General features: G+C 41.0%; 1 protein-coding gene across 3 annotated transcripts in view; it reads right to left on the bottom strand.

Annotated features, from left to right (window-relative positions):
* Nucleotides 1–15,008, bottom strand: part of AP1G1 (adaptor related protein complex 1 subunit gamma 1) — a 100,764-nt gene that overhangs the window by 43,002 nt on the left and 42,754 nt on the right. For 2 of the 3 annotated variants that reach the window (XR_011384078.1, XM_002711697.5), the window contains exons 4-7: nucleotides 9,407–9,548; nucleotides 7,216–7,312; nucleotides 5,765–5,841; nucleotides 506–601 (exon numbers count right to left, since the gene is read on the bottom strand). Coding sequence is in view for 2 of the 3 variants with exons in the window: in XM_002711697.5 (XP_002711743.1) it covers nucleotides 506–601; nucleotides 5,765–5,841; nucleotides 7,216–7,312; nucleotides 9,407–9,548 (412 nt within the window). In the remaining variant the exon portion in view is untranslated. Of the gene's footprint in view, nucleotides 1–505; nucleotides 602–5,764; nucleotides 5,842–7,215; nucleotides 7,313–8,417; nucleotides 9,353–9,406; nucleotides 9,549–15,008 lie in introns of those variants that run through there. The other variant, XM_070062688.1, reaches the window with a different exon arrangement.

Here is a 15,008-nt window from a genome sequence, read left to right as displayed (position 1 = left end):
AAATGAGCCACGGTACCGGTCCAAGTAGTATATTAAAACTTTAATTTCTGGGGCTGGCACTTTGGTGTAGCCACCACCTGAACTGGCAACATCCCATTTGGGTGCCAGTTCAAGTCCCGGCTGCTTCACTTCCGATCCAGCTCTCTGCTATGACCTGGGAAAGCAGTAGACTCACATGGGAGACCTGGAAGAAGCTCCTGGCTCCTGTCTTTGGATAGCCACAGCTCTGGCCAACTGGGGAGTGAACCAGTGGATGGAAGATCAATCAATCGATTGATCTCTCTCTGCCTCTCTTTCTGCGTAACTCTTTCAAGTAAATAAATACTAAAAATGTAATTTCACTATCTCAATCTAATAAAATATAGAATTGTACACCTACTCATTTAGTAATGTAATTAATCTGACTACCACACTTCTACCAAATACAAACCTAAGAGACAGGAAATGGTCTGTTCCTTTGGTATTAACTTCACATTATATTTATTCAAAATTTTTTCAACCTCACCTGCAAAAAGGGGTCACTGATACCAGAAACATCATGTTCTGGTGAATATCCGGACATAATGAGGTTCTTGAGAATACGAACTAATTGGGGCACAAGCTGCAGGGAAAAAAGAGGCACCAAAAAAAGTGAGTATCAAGGAATATCTCATGAATAAATAAGTCTTTTCATTTAGAATAAGGGTACAAGGATCTGAATTCAAGCAAATTCTACTGATAAAAATATAACAGTATACTGTAGGTGTCTGATAAATTCAACTGGAAGTACTTAGGCAAAAAACACAAGAAGTATCTATTTTATCTGAAAACAAACAAACCAGACTTCTTTACTGTGGAATTATATATGAAAAGTTATTACAAACAACAGTAGCCCAGAAAGCCTATGGAACTCATGTAAAGCAGATGCCTACTAAGAATACTGCATTTCTACTTCTGTAGAACTTGACATAATAAGGTGGCAAAAACATTTAAACACTTGAAAATGCATCACAGCAAAATGTAAATGGTGACCACATTAAAATAATAGCTTTAAGACATACCAACTCAAACAAAAAAATTTCTATCCTCTATAGGTACAGTTATATTCTTCAACGAACAGAGAACACCGAAGCCAACAACATTAACCAAATGGAAAAGACACATGAAGAAAAAAAAAATGGTATCTTTTATCTTAAGAAGATACAGGCCATGAATAATTTCCTCACCCAATTCTTAACTCATCTGCAATAATTTTTATTTAAGTTTAGTTACATACACAGCTTTGCAGCCTGTTTTCTTGTCTGAATCTGCCAATGAAATTATACCTGCCTTACAGTCAGGAATTCTTTTCTTAACCTTTCTTTAATTTCTCCACTAAAGTCATAACACATAATAGAGGCAATTTTACTGCCAATAAGAACTTACAGACACTTTAAGTATCAGCACTCATTTCTTTTCTTTTGGTCAATTACTTGATGCTAAAACCCTACTCCAAAATGTTTGTCACTATAGAAATTTTGCCAGTCACCAATTAAAAACTCAATTTAGCTGAAAACAAACAAAAAACAAGACAAACAAAAAAAATGTGATGACCTAAAATTAAGTAAAGAAATGTCAACAGTGAACTGCACTGACCCAACTCGTTTACAATTCAATTATGTTTTCCCATTGTATTTAGCCTCTGTCCTTTTCTAACTCCCAAGCTTAAAAGAGGATGAAGTTGAAATGAAAAGCCAAGCTATACCCAAGGCATGCCTGCAAAACACCAAGGTCACTTCCAGATACATGAGAACACACTTCAAAATTAAGTGACTCATTAGTCACTCAAACAAAAATCTAATTTGGATAACTCCAAGAATAAGACAAATTTGAGGCACAGAAATCTGTAAATTCTAACAAAATTCTTATTAAATCTGTCAATTATGGGCAACTTACTAGAGGTAAGAATACTATTTTTAAAACTGCTTTAAATGTTGTAATAAAATCCAGACTATTGGCCGGCGCTGTGGCTCACTAGGTTAATCCTCTGCCTTGCGGCGCTGGTTCACTGGGTTCTAGTCCCAGTCTGGGCGCCGGATTCTGTCCCGGTTGCCCCTCTTCCAGGCCAGCTCTCTGCTGTGGCCCGGGAGTGCAGTGGAGGATGGCCCAAGTGCTTGGGCCCTGCACCCCATAGGAGACCAGGAGAAGCACCTGGCTCCTGCCTTTGGATCAGCACGGTGCGCCGGCCGCGGCGGCCATTGGAGGGTGTACCAACAGCAAAGGAAGCCCTTTCTCTCTCTCTCACTGTCCATTCTGCCTGTAAAAAAAAAAAAAAATTCCAGGCTATCTAGTTACCAAGTTCTGTGCAAAAAACACCTCACCTCACATACTTCTCAATGGTCTGCTTTTTTGTGCTACATATAACCCTAATTGTTTTGTAAATCTGGTTTATTTCTTGGAGAAGTTCTTTATTCCTTGGGATACTAAATTCAGGAATTCTTTAATTCACTGTCCAAAGGTTAGCACATCACATAAGATTACCCAGGGACAGAAAGTACAAATATCTATGTGTTCTTCATACAAATTCTTGGTCTGAGCTTAATTTTTCAGACAAAAATGCAAGATACTAAACTTGATGACAGGACAAACAAAATAAGATGACAAAGGGAAAGACTGCAGCCATGAAAATCAGTTGGTGCCCACCTATTCTACCTCAAAATATTCCAAAACTTCCAGGCAAGATTAGGCCCAAGGAAGGGCAAAATAAAAGTTCTAAATTTGAATTGAAGCTCAGATGAATGTAAGAAGCCTTTTAAAGTATGGGGTTACCCAGATATGGCTCTAAAATACCTGCTTCAAAAGGCAGTGTTTTGTATCAAGGCTCCAGAATGATCTAAAATTGCCATCACCAAAGATACTGCTCAGCTGCTCAAGGTTTCTCAAGTGAAGATACAGGAAAGGCAGAAAAGTACGCTTCCAATTCAGGCTGCAACTGAAATTCAAGGCTGACTTTGGAGTCAGAAGTTTTAAGTGACAAGACAAAAAACTGGACTAAGAAGTTAGACAAAAATGCTCGAGTAAGTAATCCACAGTATTAAGCAAAGCTCCAGCATTAGTATATTTTAAAAGCCACATTTGTGGATGGATAAACAAAAGCTACTAAGGACCTAAGGCCAGCATGCACCATCTAAAAGAGGGTTAATTCTTACCTTTTCATTCTAACATACAGCAGGATTCCAAACAGACAACAGGAACAAAACATACAAAGCAAGCATTAGGGACAAATACGGGTCTCATACTATCTTACAATAATTTAATCAAGACATGAACATCTAAGGGGAAAGGCCAAAAAAAAAAAAAACTGCTGGTAAGTCATATTTCATCTAAAATACAAAGCCAGCCCTATGTGTGAAGTAATTAGCATACTATAAAAATAATTAAATGTGGGCCCAAAGTCCTGGCATAGTGGGTTAAGCTGTTGCCAGTGATGCCAGCATCCCATATAGGCACTGCCTCAAGTACTGGCTGCTCCACTTCCAATCCAGCTCCCTGCTAATGCGCCTTGGAAGGCAGTGGGAGGATGGCCCAAACACTTGAGATGTCATGGCACCCACATGAGAACCCAGAAGAAGACCCTGACTCCTGGCTTCAGCCTGACTCAGTCCTGGCTGCTGAGGCCATTTGGATGGAAGATCTCTCTCTGCGTCTCTCCCTCGCTCTCTGTAACTCTGTTTCAACTAAATAAAATAAATCTGGAAAAAAATAAAATAATTAAATGCATTTAACTACTGAAAGAACAGTCTTTCCCCCAGTTCTCCTTACTACTGTCTTCTAAAAAAGGAAAACTAGAAATATCCACTTTAAAATACTAGTAAAGGGGCCGGCGTTGTGGCATAGTGGGTTAAGCCGTTGCCAGCAATGCTGGCATCCCATATGAGCACTGGTTCAAGTCCTGGCTGCTCCACTTTCTACCCAGCTCCCTGCTAATGAGCCTGTGAAAGCAGTGGACGAATGGGCCCCTGCACCCACATAGGAGACCTGGAAGAAGCTCCTGGCTTTAGCCTGGCCCAGCTCTGGTCTCTGTGGCCATTTGGGGGATGAACCAGCAGATGGAAAATCTCTCTTTCTGTGTCTCTTTCTCTAACTTCGCCTTTCAAAAAAATAAATAAACCTTTTTAAACACACACACGCACGCACACACACTAGGTAAAAGGGAGGAGGCAAAGAGTCAGAGGTGTGGCAAAGAGGGTTGCACCTCACACCGGCAACCCATATTGGAGTCCTGGTTGCTCCACTTCAGATCCAGATCCCTGCTAATGTGCCTGGGAAGGCAGCAGAAGACGGCTCAAATGCTTGGGCTTCTGCCACCCATTTGGGAGACCTGGATGGAATTCCAGACTCCTAGCCAATCTGGCTCAACCCTGATCGGAATGAACCAGCCAATGAAGATCTCTCTCTCTCTCTCCCTCACCCTGTCACTCTGTTTTTCAAATAAATAAACAAACAATTTTTTAAAATTAAAATAAATCTTAAAAATTTTTTGAAAGGGAGATGAGGAGACTGAAGTTAGGACTTCCATCTTAGGAGTCAATGGACCAAAGTGAACAACAGGATAAAAGTAAAATAAAACAAATTTCAGTTTTTAATTTTCCTCTTTAAAAAAGAAAAAATAATGGGGCCAGCACTGTGGCACAGCGGGTTAAGCCACTGCCTGTGATGCTGGCATCCCATGTGGGCACCAGTTCAAGTCCCAGCTGCTCTGCATCTGATCCAGCTCTCTGCTATGGCTTGGGAAAGCAGAAGATGGCCCAAGTCCTTGGGCCCCTTCACCCGCTTGGGAGACCCAGAGAAAGTTCCTGGCTCCTGGTTTTGGATCGGCTTAGCTCCGGCCATTGTGGCCATTTGGGGAATGAACCAGCAGACGGAAGACCTCTCTCTCTCTCTCTCTCTCTCCCCCTCCCTCCTTCTCTGTGACTCTGCCTTTCAAATAAATAAATCTTAAGAAAAAATGGGGCTGGCTCTGTGGCACAGTGGGTTAAGCTGCCGCCTGTGGCATCAGCATCCCTTATGATCACCTGTTCGAGTCCACTTCTGATCCAGCCCTGTTATAATATACCTGGGAAAAGCAGCAGAATACGGTCCAAGTGCTTGGGACCCTGCACCTATGTGGGAGACCCAAAAGCTCTTGGCTTTGGACTGGCCCAGGTCCGGCCATTGATGCGATTTGGGGAGCAAACTAGTGGATGGAAGACCGATCTACACACACACACACATGCATGCACACACACACACACACCCCCGCCGCCAACCTTCCTGCTGCCATTTGGGGAGTGAACCAGTGGATAGAGGACCTGTCTCTCTTTCTCTCTCTTTGGGGAGTGAACCAGTGGATGGAGGACCTCTCTCTCTCTCTCTGTTACTCCGCCTTTCAAATAAATTATCTTTAAAAAAAAAGAAAGTTACCTGCTTTAAAAAAAAGGGGGGGTCTTATTTGTAATTTGACCTCAGGCTACATTTCCTGACTCAAATGTGAAAAACAGCAGATAAAACAGGTTGAGAAATGGGTGAGTCTGCCAACAATGAGAGAAGATTTCTATTACAAAAGAGAAAACACTATACTAGTATCAGTTCTTATATGCCTAAATCTGGCTTCCAGCCCTACCACACAGCAGACAGAGCTAGTTAAATTCTTTATTCAGCTCTTAAGCTTGCTTTCAAAGGAAAATTATGAGAAAATCATGTACTTTTCAGGAAAATCATTCTTCAGTGAAGAAAGACTTGGGCATACTGAATGAATGGGACCTACCTTTCTGAAATGTGCAAGCATGTCTGGGCTGCGCTCACACATTTCTGTAAGGAGGACTACAGATGTGTGAAGGACACCTGAAAGAGAAGATCACAGGGAAACTAAAAATGAGGCTGTATTATTCGTTCCTACAATAGGGCTCTGAGTTACTGAAGGTCAACTCAAAAAGCACCGCTGCTACTTTTGCTTTTTAATTCCCCAAAGAACCTAAGCACTCAGAAGAATAACAAAGGAGGTACTTAATGGATGCCTAATGACTTAATACTAGTAGGTCAACTCAGTCAAATCAGATATTTTTAACAAATACGTGACCAAAATAATGATTTAAAAAATGAAAATTGAATGTAGTATATATTAAAAAAATAGCTATAAGAAAATATTTTGAACATTTTCATCATAAGGAAATGATAAATATTTGAGGATAAGCACATTGTTGATCCTTGATTTGAACATTACACAACATATACATGTATGAAAATACCACATGGTACCCCATAAATATGTACAATTTTTATGTTAAGAATAAAAAATTTTTTAAAAAGTTTTTAGATGACAAATACATGTGTCTCTTCATCTAAGAATATCCATAATGACATGCTCACAGTCAATGCCACATATTATCTGCTCCATATTTAGTAAGTTATTAGTTGAGTTCTGAGATAATTCAAGAGGCAAAAATCATAAGATTTTTAATTTCCAGATAAAATGCATCAAAATTCCAAGATAATTGTGGATAACAAAGAGAATCTGCTTGTTCCAGAGTCAATAAAAAGAATGTCACAGTACTTTTCACTAACAAATAAATAAATGCTATAAACATTCATTTGTTCAACCAGTATATTTTAAGCATTCTGAGCACAGCACTGAATTAATAATAAAACACATCACATCATCTTTCTCTTAGCCTTTAAGAAACATAACTTTTCTTTACTCTGAACTTGCTTCACTGACTTCAAAGTAAGAATAAAATGTTTGGGGAAACAGCCACGTTCCATTTAATTCTCCTTGAGTTTATCAAAGATATTTGAACAGCCATTTCAAACTCCGGTTAGGAGTAATCCGAAAGAATTCTCACAGATCTTATACTCCCACCAAATGACAATGGAAAAAAAATGTTTTATTGTAAATAGCCAAGAAATCAAAGAGTTTTACAAATAAAAACCAAGGGTAGGATCATCTGTACATTACACTGAATATTAGGAACTTAATCTAGTTATTTTAATATCATTGAAGAGGACCAGAGATGGAAGACAAGTTAGTAAGAGGGAATCAATCTCTAAATATAAAACTACAATATCTGAGTAGAAGATTCAGCAGACCAGAGCTTCGTGAAAAAGTGTCCAAGCATAGTAGAGGACTCCACTGAGCTGAGACACAGGGCTAAAATAGTCTTAAGCCTTTTCTCTTTCCCTTTCTCCCTCAGCACTTTAAGTGCATCCAAATCACATTACCATGGTTCTTCTCATTCAATAAATTTTTTGTTGCTGGTAAAAACATCTCCATAAGCTCAGGAACCTTCCTGATGACATGAACAGCACATAATGCTGCCTATAAAAAGAATAAATAAATAAAAAAGACAAGAGATTTATTTCATTTAAATCAAGGCAACAGATCTTTAAAACCACCACCACCAAAAAACCTACTAGTTCCATCTATTAGAAAAATGAAGAAAGAACTTAGATATAAGGTGTATCACTTATTAACTGGTTGGGACTTTCCAGTTTAAACTATTACATGAAAAAATTCCAATTCACCTGTCCCCCTGATGATATACTGCCAGACAAGCAGACAAAAACTTTCTAGACTGAATCATAGTTATTAATATAATTTATCAAAGAAATTAAGCATAGAGTTTGGGGGAAGTAAAAAATAGCTAAGAATCTCCACCTGTAATAATCATTCCTCTAAGTTAGATGATAAACAAGTTCAAAAACTTGCACCTTAAAGACATGTGCTGCAGACATTACAGATCTGCTGTTATGTTTAATAGCATCTATACTGCCTCCAACTGACATTCTGCTGATACCAAGAAAAAAATTTGAGTAGGCTAAGCCTCTGCCTAAGGTGCTTACACGCACTGGTTCCTGTCCCGGCTGCTCATCTTCTGATCCAGCTCTTTGCCTATGGTCTGAGAAAGCAGTGGAAGATGGCCCAAGTGCTTGGGGCCCCTGTACCCACGTGGGAGAGCCATAAGCTCCTGGCTCCTGGCTTCAGATTGGCCCAGCTCCAGCAGTTGAGGCCATTTGGGGAGTGAACCAGCGGATGGAAGACCCTTCTCTGTCTCTCCCTCTCTCTCTCTTTGTAACTCTACCCTTCAAAGAAATAAATAAAAATCTTTAAAAGAAAAAGAAAAAAAGAGAAAAAAATCTGAAATAACTAGTCTCTGGGGGGAAAAAAAATCCCATGGCATTATTAGCCCATTTACTGGAAATACTGATTTTGCCCTGCCAACATAACCATAACTGTTAACTGTTTGAGTCAAATATCATAAGGACTTAGACAGATTGACATAAAAAATTTCTGCTAATTCATCTTATGTTTTATCTGGGAGTCAAAAGATTTTTTTCCTCATCTGATAGAATGCTGTATTTAATATAATATTAGCCCTTCTAAATGAGAGTAAATCATACATTAAGAAAAAGTACTGACTTACAAATTAAGAAATTAATTTAACTTGTTTGCAGTCATTATTAACAGCATTATCATCCTTAGAAATTTCTTCACTTTCTTCTCACACCATTAAAAACACAGAGTAAACATGAAATTAATGATTACATTTTCATTTCTGAGACTTCTAAACCCCTTGCTTGTAAAGGTTTTAGGTTGAATTACAATTTTAAGAAACTCAATATAACGGTTGTATCAACAAATACCAGCAGGTAAGAGAATAAGGTTATTCTCTTCTATTACAAATGCAGTGGTATCTCAAGTTCATAAAGTAGGTTCTACAAGCTTTCCTAATAATCATCTACATATTAGTCTAACTACTCTTCCAGATATACAAAGGTACTAAAACAAATACATAGACACTAGTTATAAGGATAAAAGTAAATTCATAAAGAGCTATTCATTATTACTGTTTAATACTGTTTTAAATCAGAGAAGTCAGGAATTAGTTATACCACCTTGCATATCCAGTAACATTTGTTTATAAGTCACTTCCTTGAAAAAAGGAAGAAATTAAGATTAACATGAAATATCATATTCATAATTAAAATAAATCTCACAGAGAAAAATATACCATAACTTTCAAAACTGAGTAATCTGCCTAATCCAAACTCCCTGATCCAAAACAGACACTTAGTTTCATTAAGTCATCTTTTGAGGGTAAGGCATTTCGTCTAACAGTAAAGATGCCGTTTGAGATGCCTGCACACTAGATAGGAGTTGTGAGATTCCAGTTCCAGCCACTCTCCATTTTTGTTTTGATCCCAATTACAGCTTCCTACTAATGTACATCCCAGCAGGCAACAGTGATATAAGTTGGGTCCCTGCCACCCACACAGATGACCTGGACTGAGTTCCTGGTTCCTGGCTTCAGCCTGGCATAGCCTCTCGCATTTGGGGACCGTACCAATAGATGGGAGCACTCCCTGTCTTTTGTCTCTCAAAGAAAAAATAAGTAAATCATTTTCAATTTACCTTTTTTCTTAAGTAAGAGTTGGAGGTTTTCAGAAGCTTCTCAACCTCTCCTGCAAGATCTCTGCACATCTCTGACGAGCCCATGCAGCCAAGGGTACAAAGTGCTAGCCCCTGCACAAACTGCGTGCTGTGATTAAGATCACTGCAAAAGAAGAAGGAAGGTGGAAACAAGCATGCTCTGCTAAGCAGGTGCTCACCATGAAGAAGCTTCACAGTTTAATAAACTAGCTGAAAAGGGCTGAAGATTTCTCCAATAATTAAAATAATCAACAGGTTTATTAGTTGAAGAAAATCTTTACTCAAATTTTATTAGAAATTATCAATACAGTAAAGATGGAGAGTTCCACCTACAGCCTTTTAGCCCAATGTTTCCAAACACCAAAGCAGTAAAATAGGACAATATGTTACCTGTTGGACACTAAAGGAACCCACTTTAGAAAACTCAGTCAACCACTGAAAGCAAACACTGGCAATGATTACAACATACAGCAAAACTATCTTTAAAAGATTTGTAAAATGTTTTACTATTACTCACAAACTAAGGCTAAAAGTAGACATGAACCAAAATCCTTTTTTAAAAATTAGAAAACACAACCTCTACCACTAGAGCACTACAGATGACAGAGAAACCACAACAGAAATTACATTACCCTTTGACACTTTTGGTCTCATGTTTTAGTATAAACCTCGATACTACATTAAATAACTTTATACTTTTACTTTTTTTCCAAAATAACTAAAAATCAGTAACTACTGATTACTATAATAATAAAACCACCTTTAAAAAAAGATTTATTCATTTACTTGAAAGGCAGAGCAAGAGAGAGAAAAGAAGGGAGGGAAGGAGCTTCCATCTGCTGGTACAAAAGCCAAGTGTGCACAAAGCCAAAGCCAGAAGCCCTACTGATCTCCCACGTGGGTGGCAGTGAAAAAAGTACCTGGTAGAACTATCTTACTGGGACTCAAACCAGCACTCCAGTACTGGATGCCAATGTCATAAGCAACAAGCTTAAGCCACTGTGCCATTATGTTAGCCCCTAAGACCACTTTCAACGAACTATCGTAGACATTTGCAGACTACAATGTCTGGTGGCACATAATATACAAAATCTTCTAACAGGCATTGATTACTGTATGAAATTACTTCTAAGCCAGCCAGGAAGCAAACTTCCAGGAAAGTTTTGAATTAGACATAGTTTGAACCAGTAACCTTATCTATATATTACAATCAGCTCTTCCTATTCAGAGCTGTGTTATTACAGTATGCTACTTTTAGTAGCTTTTCAAGCATTTATTATTATCTTTTAGTCTAGCAGTTTTCAACGTGTGCTTCATGAGTCTCAGGGAAGTTCCCAAGGCTGCATCAGAGTCCATGTGATTCACACTGTTTTCATAATCTTAATACAGTATTTGTCAACTGTGTTGACAGTCACACCAATGGTACAAAGCCTTAGCACAAATTAAGGCAGGGGTGCCACAATGAATTCAATGCCATATACTCACATTTAAAGAAGGAAAGAAAAAAGGCAGTTTCACTTAAGATTGCCCACAATAAAACAGTAAAAATTGTTAGTTTTACTACACCCAACTCTTTTTTATTAAGGTTTATTTATTTGAAAGGTAGATTTACAGAGAGAGAGAGAGAGAGACAGACAGACAGACAGACAGACACCTTCCATCCACTGATTCACTTCCAAAATGGCCCCAATGGCAAGGGCTTATCCTAGCTGAAGCCAGGAGCCTGGGACTCTGTCCAGGTCTCCCACAGGGGCCCAAGGACTGAGCCATTTTGGCTGCTTTCCCAGGGGCATTAGCAGGAAGCTAGATCAGAAGAGGAACAGCCAGAACACAAACCAGTGCCTATAGAGGATGCCAGTATTGCAGAAGGAGGCTTAACCAGCTACACCATAAAATCAACCTCCATACGTCAACTCTTGAGTCCATGTTTTTTCATATTCTTTGTGACAGGCTGGCATTGTGGTGCAGTGGACTAAGCCACTGTCTGTAACACTGGCATCCCATAGCAGAATGCTGGTTCAAGTCCTGGCTACTCTATTTCCAATCCAGTGTCCTGCTAATGTGCCTGAGAAAGCAGCAGATGACAACTCAAATGCTTGGGGTCCTGCCAGTTATGTGGGAGACCAGTATAGATTCCTGGTTCCAGCCTGGCCCAACCTAGCTGCTGCAGTGAACCAGCAGGACAGACGATATCTCCCTCTCCTCCCTCTCTCTCCTTCTCCCCCTCCTCCCTCCTCCCTCTCTCTCTCTCTCATTCTGCTTTCAAATAAAGAAATCTTTAAATTCTGTGTGATTTCTTAAAAAAAAAAAAATAAAATAAATTCTGTGTGATGAAGAGGATTATGCAGAAATTACTTCTACCTCACAGTGAAATAAAAAGGCAATCTCAAGAGAAAAACATTTATCTGTACCTTTCATTTGCAAGCTGAACGATGAACTAGCTGCTTTTAAAACGAACATCACTTTTATTTGGAAAAATAACTAACAATTATGATTATTATGATTTGGATATTTAAGAGACATTTTCTGGACCAAGAGCCAAGTTAAGACGATCATTTCAAGATCAACAACTAACATTATTTGTTGCCAACAATCAAATTCAAGTTTTGAAGTAAAAGTAGAATTTGGAACAAACCTCCATTGCTACCATGAGCTAAACAATTTAACAAAATTTAAAGACTGTTCTATGAGGTTAGTGGCGGTATCGGTCAATGTGATTTTTTTAATGTTCTATAATGAAATGTATTATCATTTGCAAGATGTGTGTAACTCAAAAAACCATTTTTTCCAAATGACCTAGGCAAAATGTCATAAAATCTTGTACGTGAGTACAAGATTCACTCAAAGTGCAATGACAGTCCAATGGATTTTAAAATAACAGTACAAAAACTATACTGACATGGTTTCAAATTCCACACCACACCTAACCTTTAAAAAAAAACCTCTCGAGGCCAACACTATGATGCAGCGAGTTAATGTCCTGGCCTGAAGCGCCGGCACCATATGGGCACCGGTTCTAGTCCCGGCTGCTCCTCTTCCAATCCAGCTCTCTGCTATGGCCTGGGAAAGCAGTAGAAGATGGCTCAACTCCTTGGGCCCCTGCACCCAAGTGGGAGACCCGGAAGAAGCTCCTGGCTCCGGATCAGTGCATCTCTGGCCGTTGCAGGCAACTGGAGAGTGAACCAGTGGATGGAAGAACTCTCTCCCTCTCTCTCTCTCTCTAACTCTTTCAGTTAAATAAATAAATCTTAAAAAAAAAAAAAAAAACAAACAAACAAAAAAAAAAACTCTTATCAAGCTTTAGTATAGAACCATAGTTTTTTGAAAGGCGGTCAAAATATTTTTCCCTTTGCTAACTGCATTATCTGTGAGATGCTTGATTTTCTTTTACTTCAATCAAAATAACCTAACACAAGAAACTAAAGACACACTGGGTATCCGGCACACTAGTTATGATACTGCTTCCAAGGCAAGCATTTGCCGTTTAGTAGGGCCAGCACTGTGGTGTAGCATGTGAAGCCGCCCCCTACAGCGCCAGCATCCCATATGGGCGCCGGTTCAAGATCCAGCTGCTCCACTTCTGATCCAGCTCCCTGCTAATGTACCTGGGAAAACAGTGGAAGATGGCCCAAGTCCTTGTGTCCCTGCACTCAAGTGGGAAACCCAGAAGAAGCTCCCGGCGTCAGAGTGGCCCAGCTCCAACTGCTGCAGTCATTTGGGGAGTAAACCAGCGGATGAAGATCCCTCTCTCTGCCTCTGACTCTACCTCTCTCCCAGCTGCTCCTCTTCCAGTTCAGCTCTCTGCTGTGGCTCAGGAGTGCAGTGGAGGATGACGCAAGTGCTTGGGCTCTGCACCTGCATGGGAAACCAGGAGGAATCACCTGGCTCCTGGTTTTGGATCAGCGCAGTGCGCCGGCTGTAGCGGCCATTGGGGGGTGAACCAACGGCAAAGGAAGACCTTTCTCTCTGTCTGTCTCTCACTGTCTAACTGCCTGTCAAAAAAAAAAAAAAAAAAGTCTTTCATATGGGGCTGGTGTTAAGGTATAGGGAGCAAAGCCGCTGTCTGCGAGACCAGCATCCCATATACGCGCTGGTTTGTACCGGATGCACCACTTCTGAGAAAAGCAGTGGAAGATGGCCCAAATGCTTGTACCCCCTGTCACCCATGTGGGAGACCCGGATGAAGCACCCGGTTTTGGTGTGGCCCACCCTAGTTGATATAGCCACCTGGAGATGAAGCAGTGGATGGAAGATCTGACTCTCCCTCTAACTCTTTTTTTTTTGGAGAGGCAGAGTTAGACAGTGAGAGAGAGAGACACAGAGAGAACCGTCTTCCTTTCTGTTGGTTCACCCCCAAAATGGCTGCTACAGCCGGCGCACTGCGCCAATCTGAAGCCAGGAGCCAGGTGCTTCCTCCTGGTCTCCCATGCGGGTGCAGGCGCCCAAGCACTTGGGTCATCCTCCACTGCCTTCCCGGGCCACAGCAGAGAGCTGGACTGGAAGAGGAGCAACCAGGACAGAATCCAGCACCCCAACCGGAACTAGAACCTGGTGCCGGCGCCACAGGCAGAAGATTAGCCTAGTGACCCGCGGCGCTGGCCTCTCCCTCTAACTCTTTCAAATAAATAAATAATAAATATTTATTTATTTTTAAAGAGTTATTTATTTTTAAAGATTTATTTATTGCCGGCGCCGCGGCTCACTAGGCTAATCCTCCGCCTAGCGGCGCCGGCACACCAGGTTCTAGTCCCGGTTGGGGCGCCGGATTCTGTCCCGGTTGCCCCTCTTCCAGGCCAGCTCTCTGCTGTGGCCAGGGAGTGCAGTAGAGGATGGCCCAGGTGCTTGGGCCCTGCACCCCATGGGAGACCAGGAAAAGCACCTGGCTCCTGGCTCCTGCCATCGGATCAACGCGGTGCGCCGGCCGCGGCGGCCATTGGAGGGTGAACCAACGGCAAAGGAAGACCTTTCTCTCTGTCTCTCTCTCTCTCACTGTCCACTCTGCCTGTCAAAAAAAAAAAAAAAAAAAAAAGATTTATTTATTTATTTGAAAGAATTACACAGAGAGAGGGAGAGAGAGAGAGAGGTCTTCCATCCGCTGGTTCACTCTCCAGGTGGCCGCAACGGCCAGAGATGCGCCAATCCAAAGCCAGGAGCCGTGAGCTTCTTCCAGGTCTCCCACTTGGGTGCAGGGGCCCAAGGACTTGGCTGTCTTGTACTGCTTTCCTAGGCCATAGCAGAGAGCTGGATCGGAAGAGGAGCAGCAGGACTAGAACTGGCGCCCATATGGGATGCTCTAAGGTCCTGGGTTTCAGCACTAACATAAGGTCACCACAAAACACATCAAACACCAGAGTAAGGGAAAGAGATTTTTGGAGAAAACCCAGCAGACTGGAGGGAAGGGACGAGAAAGGAGAAAAAGGGAGAAGGAGAGCCTAAGAGAGATCAAGAGAGAGATCAGGAGACGAAGAGAAGGAGAGAGAGCGAGAGAGAGAGAAGAGGAGGCTAGAGAGTGCAGAGAGTGAGAGAGCAAGCAAGAGAAGAGAGAGGAGAGAGGAGCAGAGACAAGAGAGAAGAGAGAGAGGGG

Source organism: Oryctolagus cuniculus, chromosome 18 (assembly GCF_964237555.1).
Source record: "Oryctolagus cuniculus chromosome 18, mOryCun1.1, whole genome shotgun sequence".
Lineage (NCBI taxonomy): Eukaryota > Metazoa > Chordata > Mammalia > Lagomorpha > Leporidae > Oryctolagus > Oryctolagus cuniculus.
Note: the sequence above shows the minus strand (reverse complement) of the source record. Positions and strands in the feature narration are given on the sequence as shown.